Source organism: Astyanax mexicanus, chromosome 5, assembly GCF_023375975.1.
Source record: "Astyanax mexicanus isolate ESR-SI-001 chromosome 5, AstMex3_surface, whole genome shotgun sequence".
NCBI classification, from domain to species: domain Eukaryota; kingdom Metazoa; phylum Chordata; class Actinopteri; order Characiformes; family Acestrorhamphidae; genus Astyanax; species Astyanax mexicanus.
Window position 1 is genome coordinate 12,956,745 of NC_064412.1, and position 21,669 is coordinate 12,978,413.

Sequence of the window (21,669 nt, forward strand, 5' to 3'; positions counted from 1 at the left end):
ACATTAACTTCTCAACTAGTTAGGCCACTTTTCTCCTCTTTAAAGCTTTATAATATTCTGCGCTCACACTATAGCTTTGAGCTAGTGCCTGATTTTGCTTCTCTGCCTCTATTCCTCATGCACACAACACTCTCGCTCTGAAAGAACAAAGCCTGGAGCGGCGGCCAGTTACATAAGCTGAGATTTATACCTGTTAATGTGAGCAGGCTAATTTAGAGAGTGTTAGAGGCCCTCGGAGCCGGCTGAAATGCTATTTACTTGCAGTTAGCTGCCTGCGCTGTACACAAATTTCATTCCTGATTATGAGTAACAAAGTCCCACGAACCACTACTGCCACTGCATATTCATATGCCCAGTGGTCGAATTATGGGGGAAACATTAAAAAGAATTGTGAGTCAGTGAGTTGAGAAAATCATGGAGGTGGCCTTGTCTTATATTTCCCATCCTCTACTGTTATTAGTTTACCTATGCAGCAATAATAATAATAGTTTTTTTGTGGGTTGGACTAAAGTACATCATGGACAGCCATGGTAACTTGGTAACTGTGAATGTGCAAATGAATGAATCCATCTATTCAAGCCATTCATCCATTCACTGAGCAATTTTTAAGAACACAATGCTAACACTTGGGGCCCTATTTTACACCCTGCACAAAGCGCGTTGTGATGCTCTTGGCTACCTTACACCCTGTCAACAGTTTGCATCTGCACCGTCAAAATAGCGTCAGAGTTCAGGAATAAATCTACACTGATGGGCGTGGTGGTCTGGAAGTAAGGTAAAGTAAATTTCTGCCATGTTGTTATCTTGGTGGTGGAAAAACACAGGTGCGCCACTGACTGAAATGAACCTAGAAAAGAGTCAAACATCAGAGTCCATTCCTATAGGAGCACCATGCCGTACATCTACATCGCTCCTACACCTGCCTCTTAAAGGAAATGACAACTGGCACTCTGATTGGTTTATTTCACGTTAGGTCCAAAACAAACCCATGATTAATTAAGAGAATTACTATATGCCTTTTTGTTGGTTTTGAGACGAGCAAAGGGTACCTGCTCTATTTTAAAAAGAGCAAGTATTAAATGCTCTCATAGTTTTCTTTCTTGCTTTTTAAAAAATGTACAAGAAACTAAAATAACATTCTATTTCCTAATTCCTGAAAACACCTAAAATAATAATTTACAATAGTACAGCAGGAGTAAGAAATTTCTCACAGAAGTGAAAATTTGTTAATATATGGTTATTTGTTGGAAGAGCTTGAGTGTCAGTCTATTGTTATATTAATCAGACTATTAAAACTGTTTTTGCTTCGATTACATCTGGTTTTAGTGATATTGTGGCTTTGGAATAATTTCTAACATTTTTATAATTCGAATGAGTAATGATGCAGCACATAAACAATGTATCAGAGTAAAAATATTAAACTCATTGAAAAGAATTGTAGTAAAGTAAAAGTGGAAGTAGGAGAAAAAAGTATACTCCTGTAGAGTATTGATCCAACATTTTAGTACTTAAGTACAGTAGTAAAGTAGTTCTACTTTGTTACTGTACATCTCTAGAAAGCAATGGATTCTAAAGTAAAGGGTCAACAAATATTACCATTATAAAATAACTAAAATCTGAAGTACTAATGGGGTTTTAATTTCTGCCTTTGATGCAGTGACAGCTTCTTCTGAGGAGTTTTGATGTTTTATGTTGCAACATTGTTGTGAGGATTTGATTTCATTTAGCCACAAAATCATTAACTAAGGCTACATAGTGGTGTAACATTTAGCACTCAATTTTAAAAATCTCTCACACTGGTCTACATATGGTGTGGTCTAAATGGTATGTGCTGGTCAGGCTGTTGTGCTTTAGAGACGGAAATAAACAGCTGGGTAACCAGAGCGGAGCACTGGGTGCACATGAAAAGGTTGGCGGCTCTGTGTGCGCGAGACGGTGGGTCTGCTCTTAGATTTGGCGCTGCTGTGCTGTGCTGTGCTGTGCTTTCAAAGGTGCACTGCAAGCAGAGGAGCAGCTCACAGTAAATGCTGAATGGAATGATTCTGTAATTCTGTTTCTCAGCGGAGGAGGAGAGAGCAGCCTAAATCCATACATAGGTTAAAGTATTGCTACTTCAGTGAAACAGGGACCCAGGGGGAAAAGTACTAAGTACTGAATAGAGCTGCTAAATTTCCTTCTGGATCAATAGGCTGTCTATTTATTAATCTCATCCAATCTAAAGTTTATCATAGAACATTCAGCATCTACAAGCACGATAACTCTATTTTGTTGAGGCTCTATTTTACAGTATTTTGAAGTGGATTCTTCAATCTTACATATATGTAATGAAAATGTTCTTGTTTGAACTTTGCTAAACATTCCAGATATTATCTGCTTTTCCCTAATTTCTCTAAGCTAACTCTGATTTGCTGCTCCCATTTTATATTTTACTAGTACCCTCATCTTATTACACTTGCATATCATAATAAAAAGAGAAAAGAATATCATCAATATCCAATATATATATATATTTATTCAGAAAATTTCTATTGGTTTATTAATTAAGGGACAATTTGTAATAATCTAAAAATCAACAAAAAAGGAGATCCATGTTTTTCACTGGAGGGTGATGATATTCTGTTACAGCTATTTAAATACGCTTGTGTAGAATTGGAACAGTTACACAAGCTAACAGTTTTACTTATGTTCTTATTTTGTAACAGTGAGCACGTCACCAGCAAATATTTTTGATTATTTATTGTAAAATGATGTACTTGGATCCAAATTTAGCAGCTTCTATTTTTTTTGATGACCCATTTAGGATATCAGCTGATTATTTTGCCCAGTGAGAGTAAATGATGGCATGAACTAACAAGTTTGTTATAAAAAAAACAAAAAAACAAAAAAAAATTCAATTAATCTAGCATAGAAATATGGTGATTGATTGGTAATATGAACTTTTACAACTATGTAGTTCAACTGAGCGCTCACACACTTTATGGGACAGAGATACACTTCATTGCCATGTTTCTGCCATTCAACAAAAACACAGGTGGTAGATGCTATAGAATATGAAATGCAAAATTTTTTGTTCAACTCTCCAAGTACATTTTGAAGAGCCGTTTACCAAGTTTTGAGATTTTAGACAATGGTATTGTATAATCTTACCATGCCTGGAAAATAATTGGCACACCCTGTTCAATGAAGTGAATAAGATCACAGTCTAATATGGCCCTCATCTTAATTTGATCATTAAAAATGTCTCTGCTCTGTTACAAAGCCGTAATATTCCATGGGTTAATATTCCATGATACCACCCTTTCAATACCATCTTTAATTTCTTTCCATCATGTCTTTTTTTAATTTGCATATATTGCCGCCTTTTGCATCATTAGTATCTCACAAATTTATACCTCACTCTTGAAATGATTTACAGTTGATATAAACGGTGTAGCCCCAGTGCTCATTTATCACTTCCTCTTCTGCTCAGAATAAAGAGATTTGACGTCTCTGCTGCAGGTGAGCCGTTGGCGTCATGCCCATCATGAGATGGCAGTAGCTCACCCGGGCAGGGTTTCCATGGTGATGCCAGGGGCCTATGGTGTGACGTCCACAGTGAAATTGAGACTCTCCACGGCTTCTTTGTCTGATACTGGCAGTGCCAAAGATGCCCATTTAATGCCCGCTGGCAAGCTGGCACCTGGCCTGGAGCTGCTCAGTCCAGTGTGTGCTGGCCAGTACCCTCCACCCCTCCACCCCACTCCTCCTCTCTGGCCCTGCCATCCTGCTTCCTGCACGTTCTCTCCAGCATGCTGTTCTGCTGGAGCCGCTAACCAGCGCTTCAGGAAGTAGCCCTCCACAGATGAGTGCAAGACCGGCCATCTGTTCATCTCGCTGTGCCCTGTCTCTATCTCTCTTTTTCTCGCTCTCTCTCTCTTACTCTCTCACTCACTCTCACACATTTTTCTTTTATACTTTCCATGCTATAGACCTTTTACTTATGTACAAGCCATGAAAGACTGATTTTTTTACTGTGCCATTTCCTACTGTACCTACCTACCTATCCATCCATCCATCCATCCATCTATTTATCCATTCATCATCCACCCATCCATCTACCTACTTACATACCCCATCTATTTACCCATCCTTCTTTTCCACCTAACTATTTACCTACCTCCCTACCTACCTATCCCATAAATCCATTCATCCATCTATCCATCCATCCATCCATACACCCATCCATCAATCCTACCTACATATCTACCTACCTGCGTCTCTACCTTCCTCCCTACTTACCTACATATCCATCCATCCATCTATCCTACCAACCCACTTACATACCTCCCTACCTACCTACCCCATCCATCCATCCATCCATCCATCAATCTATCCTACCTACATACCTGCCTCTCTACCTTTCTCCCTACCTACTTACCTACCTACCTACATATCCATCCCTCCATCCATCCTACCTACCTACCATTCATTTATCCATCCATCTATCCTACCTACATACCTACATTCCTACCTAATTACCCCATCCATCCATCCATCCATTCTACCACATGTACATATATGCCATATCATTAGAGTTAAAATGTGCTGTTTAGAAATGCCTGCACTTCATATTATGCATATTAATATTATGCATGTTAATCAAATAATCTTTGTGAGGCAAGTTACGGGATGGAATATTATGATCCTATTATTTTATTTTGAAGTATTTTGCTCAAATATTTGATAGCATGGTACAATAAGGCTCACAAATAACAGTGCTTATGACAATAATAAACATTGTTAAATATAATGATATTATGATTAAGAATGTTGTAAATAATAATGAATTGAAACATTAGTTTAAAATGTTTTAATGATTAATAATGCCTTAAGTGGTTGAACTATTTTGTTCTAGCGCTGTTAATTAATGTGTAAACCTTATTATAAAGTGTTACCAATATTTGAAAATACAGCTGCCGGCTGTATTTTCATTCTTCCGTCCAGCCTGGAACCCTTATGTGAAGTCCGTTCGTCCAGTAAATACTTCCTGTGCTGCATAAACACTTCGGTTCTCAACAAATTTGACTGATGAATCATTTGCGGGTTCATGCAGGCGCAGAGCTACAGCCACACATCACCCAGCCTGAACCTCACACAGGGCCTCGTCCCCGGGGCATGGATTAGCCCAGTGATGTACTGCACGGAAACAACAGAGCAAGAGGAATGTGAAAGAAAAGGGAACGAGAGGATGAGAAAAGAGAGACGTCCAGGGACGGAAGCCTTGGGGGCCCATTGCACACAGCTTCTCACTTATACCTTCCTGTCTGAGTGTCCTCCATGCACACAAAGCCCAATCTCATCTGACATAACGTGCTGCACACAGCCCCCAGCCATCTTTTTGCTGCTCTGCTGCAGCTAAAAATAGTGCATAAACACACACACACACACACACACACACCCCTACAACTCACTGGGGTGTGTTGATGTGCATGGCGAGCCAAGACATGTTTCCAGCAGACTGCGCCTCACGTTGGCTTGCTTTTACAGGACGTTAAATGTGCTGCTAGTTTGTTAGCGGATTGCTGCACATTGCTAAGCATGGAGTTTTATATGGAGAATAGAGGCGGATTTGCTTGACTGAACGTGTCGTCCATATACTGTAAAGCAGAACAGCTCGTCCAGTGTGAGCGTTAGAATACATGCATAGGTTTCCTGTGCATGAAAACAGAATAATTCACTGATCTTTTTCATAACAGTCTCTAAAATGCAGAAAAACAGAAAAATAACCCCTGGAACTAGAAGAACATTACAACTGATGATCCTGTCAGACAGATGAACTGCATGATACAATCAAGCAAGTTACATCCCACAATGGAATAAATGAATCAATAAGAGATTGTTAGGGTGTTTCCAAATTTGAATCTTCACGCCATCTAAACTGGACTTCACTAAGTTTATTTTGCATATGTGAACCCTAAAAGAACTCAGACCCCTCTACAAGCATTACAACACCTGTAACACCTGTAATTCATTCAGGCAGGTGTGAATACAGTAATCACACTCAAACAAGGACCAAAACAACCACTCCAAAACCTGTGAGAGGAGGTGATCTCAGTCTGTTCCCAAATGAACACCCAACTATAAGCTATTCTCTGCATGTTTGAGCTAAATGACCCTGCAGATGTAGTAAACTTTATGGAAATCTACACTAGTCCAAAATGTAGGACCTTCGTCCTGTACTTACTTTTTTCTCCCAACAAACCAGGGGGTAAACACTTCAGCCGTATGAATTTGTTAAACAGCTCTAGAAAAAATTAAGAGAGCACTTCAGTTTCTGTATCGTTTTATCTGATTTTGCTATTTATATGTTTGAGTTTTATCAACATTGTTGTTTTATTCTATAAAACTACGGACAACATTTCTCTCAAATTAAAAAAAAAATATTGTCATTTAGAGCATTTATTTGCAGAAAATGCTGAAATAAATAAAAATATGCAGAGCCTTTAAACCTCAAATAATGCAAAGAAAACAATTTCATATTCATAAGGTTTTAAGAAATCAATATTTGGTGGAATAACACTGGTTTTTAATCACAGCTTTCATGTATCTTGGCATGTTCTACTCCACCAGTCTTACACACTGCTTTTGGATAGTTTTATGCCACTCCTGGTACAAATATTTAAGCAGTTCAGCTTGGTTTGATGGCTTGTTATCATCCATCTTCCTGTTGATTAAATTCTTGAGGTTTTCAATTTGGTAAAATCAAAGAAACTCAACATTTTTAAGTGATTTCTTTTTTATCAAGAGCTGTATTATCTGACCTCAAGTGGATACAACTATTAGCTATACTTTGCATGTTTGTGCTAAATGTTTAAACTTTACAGAAATCTACACTAGTCCAATTTGCAGGACCTTTTTCTTGTATTTACCTTTTTGTTTATTCTGATTTAAACCAGAGCAAAAAAAAAAACCATGGGTGTGGAAGCATCATATATGGTGCGACCCCAAAAATGTAACCTTTAAATCATTACACTGTAGCCCAAACGTATTTGTGACTGTAAAAACAAAGTGGTTTGGGTTCACGTCCCATATTGATTTATGTTTTAAAGCTTGCCATAAACAGCTACAATTCTTTAGAATTGGGAACAGCTTGAACATGGAATTGTAATGGTCTCAGAAAGAGATTGTGGCACTTTTGGATACCTGGAAAGAGGACTGATAAACTGTATCCATGTGGAAAAATCACCAAGTTGTGTGAACTATTTTTTTCATCTTGGAGAAACGTACTGCTCAACACATATTTGAAAACACAGAATGAACCCTGAACTTGACTTATTTTTGTTTTACATATTTTCAACATATTTATTTACATGTACCCTTTTTCTGTAGTACTAGCTTTTTTACACTTTTCTGTGAAGAGTTAACATTGAAACTGCATGGATTTGATTGCATTCAGACACAGAAGCTTAAAAGTGTTGTCATCACTTAAAATGATCACAAATGTACTGACTCACAGAAAACTAGTTCTAGTGCTCCACATCCCAGAGCTGGGAGGGTTTTTACCTCTCTATCTGATGTTTGGATTTAGCATGGTGACCTTAGATTCATGTGCAGCTGCTCAAAAATCCAAGCCTTTTGAAAATGTTTTTTAGGGAGATACAAGCTGTGTGTGTGTTGTGTATAACTGAACACCTGCGTCAGCAACAGAAGCACCATAAAACAGCTGAATCCACTAAATAGAAAAGAATCTGAATATTTCTGGAGACAGAGGCTGGCTGTTTATTTTTTGGTCTGCACTATATGGATAAAAACAGTGGGACAAAATCAATGGTATTAAAATAAGTTTATATTACTTTTGCTTTGGAGATTTGATTGCATTCAGTGGCGAGCTTTCTCGAGCCCAGGATATTGGATGATTATCATACTATTTCAAAGGTGTTAGATACAGCAACCTCATTCCAGAGCTCAATGCTGGACTTTATACCCCTCTAGCCCACAAATTAGGCATTACTTTTATTCTACATTTGCAAGACAAGCTGTATGTGTGCATTTGCACATTTGGACATATAGTGAATACATTCATTCATTCGTCCATCACCTGACTTTGACTATTTGATTGAATGGGAATGTGTGGCATAGGAAATGTTTGTTAAGCTGTACATAGAATTATATGTTCTTGTTGTGTGAGCGTGTGTGTGTGTGTGTGTGTGTGTGTGAGAGAGAGACAGACAGATAGAGAGAGTTAGGGACTTACTGATAGAGTCCCAGCTCTCATTAGGGACTGATAGTGTTGATCAGTGACAGTCCAGTGGCATTTCCCAACGCTTCAGCACACACAAACAGATGAGGCTGGGGCTCAGCAGTAGAACAGAAGAGTGTGTGTGTGTGTGTGTGTTTTGAGGAGAAAGAGAGAATTAGAGTATTCTGGAGCTGCTTGTTAGGGTCTAAAATCTGTTATGGTTGGACTGTTTAAAAAAAAAAAGTAGTGCGTATTTGTTATGTAATTGCCTGAACAAAGTGCATTCACTTACCTCTCTCTCTCTCACACACACACACACACTACTGTTTAATGCTGCACAAATCATGTGATGTCACTTGTGGGTGATGAAATTCTGTCTGTGATGGTTTGCAGGTTCTCTGCACAATTCATCTCACTGAATTCACAAAGTAGTGCGCTCAGTTTACAAAACACAGGTGCAGTGTTTCATGTTTTAAAAGTAGGAAGTGCTGTTAATGCTTTTATATAGAAACTATAATAAAGATGTGCACCAAAACTAAATATACATGGCAACGTTATTTAAATTAAATTAACTAAATTATTTATTCTTACATGAATATGCACAAAATAAGAAAAAAAGCCAATTACAATTAATTCATTAATTAATGAATTATCAAGTGTGTGAGATTAGTGGAGGGAGGTAAACTCTGCAAGGTGGTAGATCTCCAGGACTACCTGGAGGAATGTGCAACCCTGATGTAATGCATAAATAATGCAATATTTCTTAAAATTGACCAAAGTTCGGACTGAACAGTTAAAGCAGCATTGTGCATGTGAGAATTGTTTTTTTTTTTTTTTTTTTTTTTGCTCCTGGGCTCTATACTACAGTCAGACAGTGTAATTCACACTCTGAGCAATCGCTATAGGACACACTTCACACATGCATTTCTGGACAAGCTGAGAAATACAGAACCAGCGTCTGAAAGTGAAAGAAGTACGTGGACTAATGCAGTATTTTTTTTTACATAAATAAAACTCAGTTTGCATTACACAGTTCTCATCTGTGTCTACCTGAATGCTTTACTAAAGATACATACTGTAGTTTCTGGCAGGCCAAGACAAGATTATAAGTGAAAGCAGTGTTACCTTCTGTCAAGGATTTTGGAAGTGTTATTTTAAAATAAAAATGCAACACAAAGCTGCTTTATCCTGAATCCTAAACTGCACTTGAGCTTTGTTCTTTCCACTTATCCTGGCTTATAAAAACCTGGTAGAGAGTGCAGGGTCAGCCATGATATGTCACCCCTGAGCATATAAAGGGTTAAAGGTCTTGCTCAAGAGCCCAACTTAGATTAGAGCTTAGAGTATGATGGTATCATACCCGCAACCCTGTGATCAATAATCCAGAGGTCAAACCAGTAAACCTGAGCCACCACTGCCCCTGCACGCACTGTGGAGATCACTTTCAGTGTCACATTACAATAAAGCTCCAAATCTCATATTCAATTCATTTATTTTTCATCTTTTAAAACAACAACACCAACAATGTATAAGTGGTGGTGACGATGTCAGCTGTTTTTCACTCCCCCTCTTCACAATCTTGCAGAAACATTCTCGTTACATGTTTTTTGTTGTTGTTGATTGTTGGATTTATTGAGAGACATCGCAGCATCCCAGAAACAGCAGAGAAAAAAAAGGAACATTTACAACTAGAGCAAAAAGCAAAAACTCCAACAGAAAGGCATTCAACACTTTGATGCACAGAAAAACTAAAAAATACATACTGCAGAAATCAGTCGTGTCATTTCTGCCCACAGCAGTCTGCTTCACGCCGTTTGGCACAATTTTTTTTCCAAAGGAAAATATTACAAAAAGAATTCGGAAAGGAGAAATGTGAGAGAAAAAGTGACGGTGCGTGTCTGCTAACTACTAGTGCGCACATCTGAGCTAATAATAATGAATACCTAATGAATAACTTAAATACCAAATGCACACCTTAAATTGTTCTCTGAGAAATCCTATTAACAGGATAGCATAAGGGCATTTTGGTAATGTTATTGGTCGAGAGCTCTGCCAGTGCTTTTGTAAGTCAGCAAAGGCTAAAGGCTACAGTATCTCAGGTCATGAGTTTAAATGAGCAAGTGGCCACTTTACAGTCGTTTAAATTGAGAGCTTTTAAATCCTCTCATTTCATACTATATATATATATATGTATATATATATATATATATATATATATATATATACATATATATATATAAAACGGTATAAAGGTATAATAATGATACAAAAGAAAAGTAATTGCACAAAACTGTGCCATACACGCATTAGTCTTTTAATTTAGGCCAAACAATATGAACTAAGCATATATAATTACACAAGTAGAAGAAATCATTAAGAGTAAATCATGTTTCCTTGAATGTGTTTTGGATGCATTAAGGTATGTCCAGTATGGTCAGCACAGTGTACTCTTAGAGGACAGCACAAAAGAAACAAAAATTAAATTAAATAAAATTAAAAATACAAATAAATAAATAAACAAACAAACCCATAAAACACTCTTTTGCACATTTGCCCAAACTGTTCGTTTCCTTTTGCACTTTAAAGATGACATTTAAAGGTAATGGATGGGCTAATGCATGAAGATATTATGGACACGTGGAGTCCTGGCACATAAGGCAGCCTAATGGATGGCTATTGCCCCCAAAAATGTAAAACATGCTCCTCTATGCACAGTTAAACCCTCTTCACAGCCTGAAACCTCCAGTGCATCCCTTTCTTACTTGCTTGGTTTAGTAAAAGATGGCATCCACAGTGTGTGGCAATCCACACTATTAAAAAATAAAGAAGGTTCCTCACTGGTTCTTGGCTTAATCGTTCATTACATGAAGATCTTTAAACTTTTAAAAGTTTCTTCACACTTGCACATCCCACTTACTAAACTGGGTCTTTAAAGAACCGTCCACTAAAAGGATATTCAGGGTGCTAAAAGTGCTAAAGAACCCCTTTTGGCACCTTTATGTTTCCAGCCTGTATGATATTCCATTTCAAACCATAAACTGGAAAATGACCTTCAACCTTGTGAAACACACAAATAAACAAAAATAAAAAAAGAAACACATCATCCCGATATTTTAGCTGAGTAAAAACTCCTGAGGACAGTATACTGTTGTTTTAGTGGTTCTCAGGCCAAGTCCTGGAAAGTCTTACTCTGCAGTCTGCTGTATTCTCCTCTGACACAGCTTTTAATGATGATCTACCTCCTCAGATAATTATCATGGATTTTTAATGAGCTATAACAGTTACTGTATAGTGGAATGTAAAGATACATAAAGAACATAAATTGTATACATTTGTGTTCAGCTGCATTTCTTTTATTTGTATATAGTAGATAGTTCTCTTTTCTATATCCTTCCTGTTTCTGTATATTTTTTTGTATATTTAGTATATGTATAGTTTTATTTGGCACATTAAGTTCTGTATATTATTATATATATAGTATATTCTCAGTTTTATTTAATATATGTAGATTTGTATATGTATCTAACTTTACTGTAAAGTTATTTTCATAAGCCTCACCATAACCGTTTCAATGCACCTATGCCCGAATATGTTGTGCAAATGAAAGTAAAAAAGGGCTTGTTGATGTTTAAGCATAGTTCACAGAGGCTTGAAGAGTTCACAGCACGTCTACAAGAACTTTGCATGTTGTGATGTACCAATCTGTGTGGCAATTTATGACAAAACTTATTATGCAACCCATCCTAGCTGTATTAGAAAACACTGTTTTGTGGAATCGGGTTTGGACACTGACCCTTAGTGCAAACATTCACTTTTATTGACCTAAAGGTTTGGCATTCTTCTGTGGGTTTTGGCCTGAGAGCCACTCATGAGCCTGCATAAACCCTCAACAAAGAAAGAATAAATAAAATAATACAATTACTGTATGTAAGTTCATGTATTAGCAAGGAAATTGACACATTGATAAGATGCACTGATAAGTCCTGGTGGATACGACAGCAAGAGGAAGAGGGGGTATGGCAGAAAGGAGAAGGTGTAAAGTGTAGGGATAACTGAGGGTTTCTCTTCTGCCATGTCCATAAATGAATCATTGCTTCTGTTTTCCAGGCATGGACTTCACCACTCTTCTCCCTTTACTCGTTCTGTTCATCCATTATATTCCTATACTGTTCACCTATTCCCCCAGCATCCATCCTCTCCTCCTTTCCGGTGCGGGGCAGAGGGCCACGGGCTGTTGGAGGCTGGAGGGATGGGGCCTTTGATGGATGAAGGGAGGGCGAAGGGTAAAGCACCATATGGAGGAAATTCACATTTTGCTCTTCAGCTCTGTGTCCTTGTTCGAATTCATCTTGATAAACTGTCCCACCTCAAAGCTGCACAGTGCTAACCAGACCCGCCCCGCCAGGTTTTTAGTGCAGTGTGTGTGCCGTCCTTTTGCAACGACCCGAGAAGCAATTCCCAGCATCAATGAAAAACCTCCTCGTGGAGCGCATAGAAAGTCTCTGTACAAGCAAAGCTCTACCTGGGGAGCAGGACAATGGTACCACATGTGTGAAGGTTATTTGGAGGGATGCTGAGGAAAATTACAACTTAGAAAACCAAACCAAACCAAAAAAAATGCAACCTTTTTTAATGTCAATATAAACACATGTTGAATATAAACATCTATATAGATAAATGTAATATAAGTGCACAGTAAGCCCCGAAGATCTCCATCTCTATATCTGCCTAAAGAGCCGGCTAGGGATTGCTGTGTCTAGTACTGACGCTGAATGCCCTCAGATAACAATGCAGCAACTAAAATGTACTTGGGAAACTCAGAGCTAAGGGCTGTTTTGTCAATTTTGGACCTGCCTTTAACCACCAAGCTGCCATCAGCCAGAACCTTTTAGCAGATCTGACAGTAAAACTGTCATTTTGTTCTAATCAATCACATGACTGCGCAGATGTGATCCAAAAAGATCTGACATTTCAGTCCTTGAACATGACAACTTCAAAGTAAAAACAAGGTCTTTCCAGATGTGGCTGTGATATAAGTCATGATGGCCTTTATTAAGACTAGTGCAGAGTTTCAGACCTTCCATAAAACTAAAAAAAAAATTCATATACTTGGGGTCTCTTGGTTGTAGCACAACACAAAAACATGTTTCAGTTTAATGTGAATTTAGTAGCTAATGCTGAGAGCAGACTTCAGTCTGCCTGTTTTGCCTCTTTTTTCTCCTAAAGCCCAATAGATGCTCCTAGAGATGCTCTCCTGACCCATCATGTTCAGCTCTGTTGTGCTGTGCCATCAAACAGTCTCAGCGATGCTCGACTCGTAGGGTCTGGGAGATGGTGAATAACAACGTATCAGTGCTCCACACGTCGGGCCTGAGTAAAATGCAGCATGCAGGGCTTTTCCTCAAGACAGAATGGACTTAACAGAAATCCAAAAAACAAACCAACAAAACAAAAACCAATCAAATGAATGCAACAGGACACGGACAAGAGAGAGTAACTAACCAGTCATGAAATAATCAGAACCAGAATGCTAAAAAACATCTTTTTGTTAGTCAACACCCACCCCTCCCACCCACGGTTTATCAAAAAATCTAAATAAAAACAAAAAAGTAGACAGAATGAAAAGACAACTGAATGATATGACGCTCCGAGAGAAAAGATCCACGCCAAAAGAAACGTTCTTAAGGTGTTTAAGCTTCAGCTTCAGCATGGACTTTCCTCGTGGCGTGGAGCTATGAACTCTGAGAATTGGTAGTTTAGATTTGATCAAAAGATAAAGATGAAAGATTTGATAAATCCACTCCAGGGTGCAGAAGAAATATATAGTTTGGGTCGATAAATGCGTCATGTCTGTACCCTGTCTCCACAGAAATCTATTATTTACAAATGAACTACTTCTTTTCTCTTGTACTAGTCTCTTGTTGCTGACCCCATGTACAAAGGAGGGAGTTCAAAATCTTCCAGAAAAAAGACGGTCTTCAAAATTACATCTTGTGCTGTACAAAATTTTTCTCCATTTTTTTTTTTTTTTTTTTTTTTTGATTTTTGGCTTTGATTTTTTTCTTCATCTGTGTCTCCAGTAGCACCCAAGCACTTATACATATGCATTAATTCATTATAATGTATTATCTTAAAGCTAGAAATTATTTTCCTTTTTTTCCCATTTTAGATAAAATATGTAAATTTGAACATAATACTGCTGTTGCAAGCATAATCATCACCGTACCATTGTTGTCATAGTAATAATATATAATAATAATATTAGTAATAATAATAACAATAATAATAATAATACTGTGTCACTTTCCCAGAGTTGTTGGTTTTTGTAAAGCTGATTTTTTTTGTCTTGATTTTGAATTCTTTTTAAACATGTGTGTGCGTGTAAGTGTGTATGTGTATGTGTGTGTGTAGAATAGGTTCTCTTCTTGAAGTGTGCTCCAGGCCAGTCCTATATTACAAAGAGCTGAGCGAGCAGCTTCCTAACTGAAGTCAGAGACGCAGACCTGAGAGGAGTAGGAGAGAAGGACTGGGGTAAAGGAGATGAAGAGAAGAAGGAGAGAAGAAAGAAGGACGAGGAAGAGGAGGAGGAAGTGGAGGAGGAGGAGAAGGAGGTGGCATCTCTTCAGTGGAATCGCTGCACTCCGAAACGAGGATCCTTTGTGTCACGGATCTCAATCTGCAGAAAGAGTGACAGACAAAGAGAAGGAAAAAGAGAGAAAGAAATTATTAGCAGCAGGCGGGAAGTATGTACAGTATGAGCCAAGCTGACTCAACTCTGTCAAGCTGAGCAGCCTGATATTTCCACATTCTTCTCTGTTTTTAAGTAAATATGTTGTCTAATAAATAAAATTAACACAATTTTAACCCAAATGTAGTCAATGAGTAAATGAGGACTTGTTTGGTGTCTAAACTTTGTTCTTCAGGTTTGAACTGTGGCTAATGTAGCTAACACATTAGCTTCATCTACATATAAGTCAAAGCAAAATATACATAAACTTGACTTTATGCATAAACGATTCCTTTATCCAGAGAAGAAACTGAGTGAATGTGGATTCTGGTGACTGAAGTTTCCCCTTGATGCTGATCTGTCTGATCAGTTTCAAAGGGCGACTTCCACCACAGACAGTAACCAAGTCACACTTCTGACACCAACAGTAGTAGATACTCCAGTCCAAGCACTCCAGAGAAAAGAGACAAAGGAAAGAACGCAATGCAACAAGGGAGGTAAAGACGAAAGGATGCTGTTTTGTGTTGCTTTGGATTTTGGAAAACACAATGAGGGTCATTACAGAGTTACAGGGAAAGAGAAAGGCTAGGTGTAGATCAAGAATGACATTCAGGACATTCCATTTATTCTACTAACCTGCATTTCTGGTGTGTCTCGTCTTTAGCATTACAAACATGGTTCCTCACGGAAACTAAACTGATTCTTATGCAGCATTGCTCAACAAACTATACAAAGAATCCTTACTTTTAAGAGTCTATTATTAAATTGTCTATTATATTTGCTTTATCTACAGAGTAGGGAAAAAAGCTAGTTTTTTATGTTTACATTGACTTTTATTTTATTGCAGAGATGTTTCATGTTTTGTTTGGCCAGTGACATTAAAGTGTTATTATACATCCATTCCTGTATTTCAAGCCTGAAACACATTTACAAAACGTAACCTGAGATCTTATTGCAACAAATGCTGCCTTGAATATGACAGTAATCTTTTTCAGGGATGTTCATGCATTTTTTCAATGTGACAATGCAAAACCACTTGCTGCACTCATTACAAAAGTACAGCTGCAGAAAAGAAGACTTCCTGCAGTCCTGACCTGTTCCCCAATTAAGAATGTGTGGAGTTTTTTAAATGACAAATGTGATAATGATAACACTATACTGTTGCACAATTTAAGAATGAAACAAATTACCACCTGAAACAATTCTTTGGTTGCTATTCTCAGTGCTAAGCTGTTGTTTACGTGCTGTTTAAGAGAACGAATGGAACACTATAAATTGGTAAATGCTTTACTGTCCCATCTTTTTTGGAATGTGCTGCAGGCCTGAACTGTAGGAATGTATGCATATTAATTAACAAATAAAATAAAACTGATCAGACAAAGCATTAAATATCCTACTGCTTGCAATCAAATAAAAGTCAATGTAATTGTTAGAAACACTGCAATGATATGGAATACTGCTGGTTAACTCAAGCAATACATATCTGATTATAAGGCAGGTTAAGTGACACTAGTAAGGATGCCTACATTGAAGTGAGCAAGGGTGTCACCATGTTTCTCCCTTCTAATGGGGAGGCTGGGGTAAGTGCCTAAGTAAACAAAACTGTAATTCTTAAAAAAACATTTTCTTTCAAAGTAAAATGAGCGTTGGATCTCCTGAAAAACGTTTATTTAGGTGAGTAAAGTGCTTCTGTTTATTTACAGTAAGATACATTTATAATAATATTTGTCTACAGGTGAGTTTTCAGTGAAGTTTCTCCAGCCCTAAGCCTGGGAACAGCAGCATAAGTATTAGCCGCTAACTGCAGTGCCTGCTCTTTTGCTGTTCAGAGGTGAGTATATCGGACTGTTGTGTGGGTGTTTGCTGTGTTAAAACTGTGTTAAGACTGAGGAACCCTGAGTGTTCCGGTAACCCAGGGTGCTATCAGCTAACATTTCGTCCCACTTAGCTTGTTTTAACATGGCAAACATGCAGACTACAGTCCGATATACTCACCTCTGAACAGCAAAAGAGCTAGCGCTGTGGTTAACGGCTAATGCTGCTGCACCAAGAGGAGGATTTTAAGCGCGCCTCATAGTCCAAAAAATACGGTAGATAGAGTACATGTTACAGTGGTGTCTTACCAAAACATTTCTCATGTATTGTTCTAAAAATCCATTGTTTACAAAATGTCATCTACATAAAGACTTTTTCTATAAGTATATTCAGAGTTTTTAGATTGTATTATAGGTATTTGGACATATATATGCTGAAAAAATATATATATATATGCTGACTATATATGCTGACAATAATGTTCATGTTAACAGATCATATGGTACAAGTGTTGGTACAGAAGCAAGTCTTTCCAACAGTAGATAGATAGCCTTCACCTTTGGCTAGAGATTTGTGTTACCCTGTGGAGCTGGTCTGTCACACTCAGCAACTCAGCATTCTTCCAAAATCTCCCTTCATCATCCACACAGTTGATTTCACATATACACAAAGCTGCAATCTGCAGACTTTCACTTGCACTTGGTGTTTTTTTGGTTGCTTACTCTTGGTCTAGCTCATTCTCCCTCTCTCCACTCCACATCTCCTATCACACAACAACCCCCCCCCTCCTCCACCACCACCACCACCACCACGCTCTCCAGGCTCTTCCGTCTCCACAGATATCCAATCTCTCTCTTCCTCCCTCTTAAGTGAGTTAGATAAAGTGATATTGAGAGAGAGCAATGATCCATCTGACAAATGTCATTACTGAATTGTTGTCTACAGCCTTTTCAGGTAAATGCTTTTAAGCTCTAACAGATGCCTTTCCACTCAGAGTTCCTCTCAACCCATTCCTCTCTCATTACAGTCCAGTATCTGAGCCCTGAGCTTCTCTCCCTGCCAGAACAATCCACCTTCATTTCAAAGCAACAGTTTAGCAAGAAATCAAATGAACCAGCTTCTTCCTTTATTCTGAATGCAATTGATCTCTTAAGACATGTCTGGTTTTTAAAACTGGCTGCAGTTCTGCACTGGAGTTACAAGGCTAATGTAGCTAATGAAAAAATGAAAGCTTACACCATATCAATTCAATGGAAATCAAGCTTGAAAATCCAAGAAACATCTATAAAACATATGCTACCATTTTTAGCTGTAACTATTTGTACAGTACTGTACAAACTATAGTGTCAAAAGCCACATAACAGTCTAGGGCAGATTGTGTATAATATATGCTGTTTCAATTATTTTTAAATTAAAATATTTTTCAATTATTAAATGCTTCATACCAGAATATCATGACCACTTTATGCATTTAACCCTGAGTAATGATTAAATGCACCTGTGACTCATTACACTATATTTGTACAGTAAACAATACCCTGTCTGTTTCTTTGTTACCATGCAAAGTATTGCCAACCTTGTTATTGCATACCGTACATTCTACTTCTGCTGCTTTTTGATTATGACTGTGCATTTGTTCCTAATTATCTCTCTTTTGTTTTCCTTTGCTGGCTTGATTATTTGGTTTATTAGGTTTTCTGGTTTGACTCAGGTTTATTCACTCATCCCAAATCTCTGGTTTTGCTCTTGACTGCACAATTACAATCTATGAGCCGCGATAATATGTAGATCTTAGTTTGCAAGTATGTAAGCTGTGTGTTAATGTATGAGGCCACACATTAACGTTATTATTAACATATATACACAAAGCACTTATTCAGACACTACTTATGTTTGCCATTTGGAAGAAAATAATATAAAATTATAATATAAAAAGTGATGCAGGTTTATTACTATCTAAACTATGCCCTATCACATAGGCTGCTATGTGTTGAATTATGAATACCTTTCATAGCAATTTGTTATATTTATTTGATTTCACTATAGATAGATTTAATAAAGCTGCACTGAATAGAAAAGAAAAGAAAGTTCACAGTCCCTTCACATTCATCTAGAGTTCACAGATTTTTAAATAAAACATGATAAACATGATTAAACATGACTTTATTGAGCTGGAACACACAGAACTGTACAGAGGATGGATTTGTGCATTGCTATGCTAGACCACATTATTTCATTAAAGCTTCATTTGCTGCCATTGCAAGTTCAGCACTGTATTTTACCTGACTGTGCCACATCTGTATTTGTGAAGAACCTTCCTGAAAGAGACCACTAGCTAAAATTGTTGCTTAAAATTTTGCAGTTGCCAAAAATGTGTGTTTTATCCAATGCCAAATATTCTTATTATATCCAGGCGTCTGAAAGAGACAGACATACGCCTCGGTGACTGGACTGAGGCCTGATGGAGGTTTACTGTTTATCTGGCCTAGTAGTTTAATAATAGCAGTAGCACTTTCAGATGACTCATCGAGAAGCGCTGGCCAATTTAATGAAAACCGGATTACATGCACACAAATCAATCTGAGAGGGCCACGGGAGCGCGAGGCGACTGCAGCAACACGGAGGGAGATTATACCAGCAATAATCTGCCGTAACAATATTAATGACCTGCTTATGACACCTGTAACTCCATGCGGATAGATGTCCCACTTGGCCCAGCCGATCCGCTGCACCACCAGACGGTGACCAGCTCCAGCGTTCTCTCGTTTAAAGAAGGAAAAAAGAGCGAAGGAAAAGAGAAGCATACGGTGGAGCGCTGTGATACCACCTGGTCCACTCCTCCCTCTCCTGCTCCGTGTGTTTATGCAGGCTTTGGGCCAGGTGCCCAGACGCGGTTTCTCTGCCTTGCAGGAGATCGTTATGAGTTGGCCTGAGATGGACCGTCTAAAGATATTAATTACTGGAGTCTGGATAGCTTTAGCGTACACCTCGCCTGTCCTTACAGGGGCCTAATTAAAGAAGCAGAGCAATACTGTCACTAGTTACTGACTGAAGTCTGTGGGAAAATGAAACTTACTGAATAAAGAGCTAGCAGTGGTTTTAATAAAGTGCTTCGGTAGGTGTATTTGAAGGCCATTACACTTGACTATACACCGAAATGCAAAAAGACATGGGACAGGGACTAGGATCATGTCCCATGACTTTGAAGGATATGTGTTTGGTGTTCCCTGCAGTGAATGTGATTTTGTTTCCTGACAGATTTGCATGTCTGTTCACAGGGACAACTCTAGCCAGGCACCGCTGGTCACAATCATTACCACCCACTGCCCTGTCCACTGTAAGTGGTAATGTCTTTCCTAATGTATTTCCAGTAAACATGACACTGTGGACTGAAGAATGTTAAATGGCTGCACAACTTCTAACTAAAATGTCCCATTCTTCTGGCACTGACTACCAGGAATTACCTAAACTCTGACAGCTGATGTTGGCTTGTTCCCAAGGCATCCACACTGCTATCCCATAGAATTTGGCATGATAGTTTATTCCATAGTTTATTCTATATTCCTTTAAAAACTAACTCTGTGCTAGAATGCTTTTTAAATGCTTTCAGTAAAATCACTTTTTTAAAATTAAGTTGGAACCTTTTCATCAAGTACTGTACAGTACTGTACTTACAGACAGGTCTTAACAGGGTTAACTGACAGAGAAAAAGCTCTTGTACAGAATTCCTGAAAGAACCCTTTGTAGCACCTTTGTTTTTTAAGATTAACAAAAAGTATAAACAGCTCTTTTCTTCATAGCAGCGATTCTAGGCGCAGAGGTTTCAAATCAGACACACAAACTATTATATACAGAGGTCAGATGTGTTACGTTCACTCTAAACATCTTTTCAGCAGATAAGAAGATAAAACTGGCACACATTTTTACATATTTTTTTATCTAAAATACCTCTCACAGCTGCAGTCCCTGTTATCTAGTCTAATTTAAATAGCTAAAAGCTGAAAGCTACTTACGTGCACCCTGCGCACAGCAGCATGGAGAGAAAAAAGTGCTTGTATATTTGTACTTAGCTTTTCAGAAACACACTAGTTTATGCTTTCATTTTTAGGGGTGCTAGAACTCATTTTAGGGGTGCTTGGACCCCCCCTAAGAAAGAATTAGAGATGCCCCAGGTTCTTAACTGTGTCTTATTAATTTGTTAATTATAATTAGACACTTTTGTGAAGTTATAGCACAGAATAGCACAGTATATTGGTTTTATACATTTACTCTTCTTTGAAATCATTGATTCCATACTTTTGATCGGTAGTGCATTTCAGCAGACATCTAAAGTACTTGTGATGGTTATATCAGATTTTAAAAAAGCAACTCTATGAAGACAGAAATAGCAACAACTGTACGAGTCCATTAGAGGCCCTTTATACAGACTTGCTGCTTGCTATTCACTTCTGTATTACAAAAATACCACTTTACTGCAAGGCCATTTTATTGCTAGCTAACATCATATAACATATTTTTTAATGCAATATAGCAACATAAAGCCCAGTCAGTGTGGAATATATCCATAAAAAAACAATGGGTACAACCACAGAGAACTCTTTAAAATAGTCAGTGTACTGGTTATCTGAGGCATGAGGTTGCCACCATCTTTCCAGTACATGATTTTACAACAATGACCTTTTGGGCTAATGTAGCTATTACTGTAGCCATAGCTAAGACATGGGACAACACTAAACGGCTTTAAAACATTGTTGGACTATGAAAAAACTGAGGTAACACTTTCTTTGAATGTCATCTCTATAAGACTCTATAAACATACTCATTACACATTATAATGCATTCAAAAGGCATTATAAACATGGCTATACATATTTATAAAAAATTATAATTCATTATAGCAATGTTTACT

The 21,669-nt window shown here is 37.9% G+C and overlaps 1 protein-coding gene across 8 annotated transcripts in view; it reads right to left on the reverse strand.

The window, feature by feature from the left end:
* lhfpl4a (LHFPL tetraspan subfamily member 4a) overlaps positions 1-21,669 on the reverse strand; it is a 168,200-nt gene that overhangs the window by 106,460 nt on the left and 40,071 nt on the right. For 4 of the 8 annotated variants that reach the window (XR_007439255.1, XR_007439256.1, XR_007439257.1 and 1 more), the window contains exon 5: positions 14,588-14,894. Coding sequence is in view for 4 of the 8 variants with exons in the window: in XM_015606887.3 (XP_015462373.1) it covers positions 14,841-14,894 (54 nt within the window). In the remaining 4 variants the exon portion in view is untranslated. Of the gene's footprint in view, positions 1-9,693; positions 14,895-21,669 lie in introns of those variants that run through there. The other 4 variants (XM_015606887.3, XM_007253320.4, XM_007253322.4 and 1 more) reach the window with 1 other exon arrangement.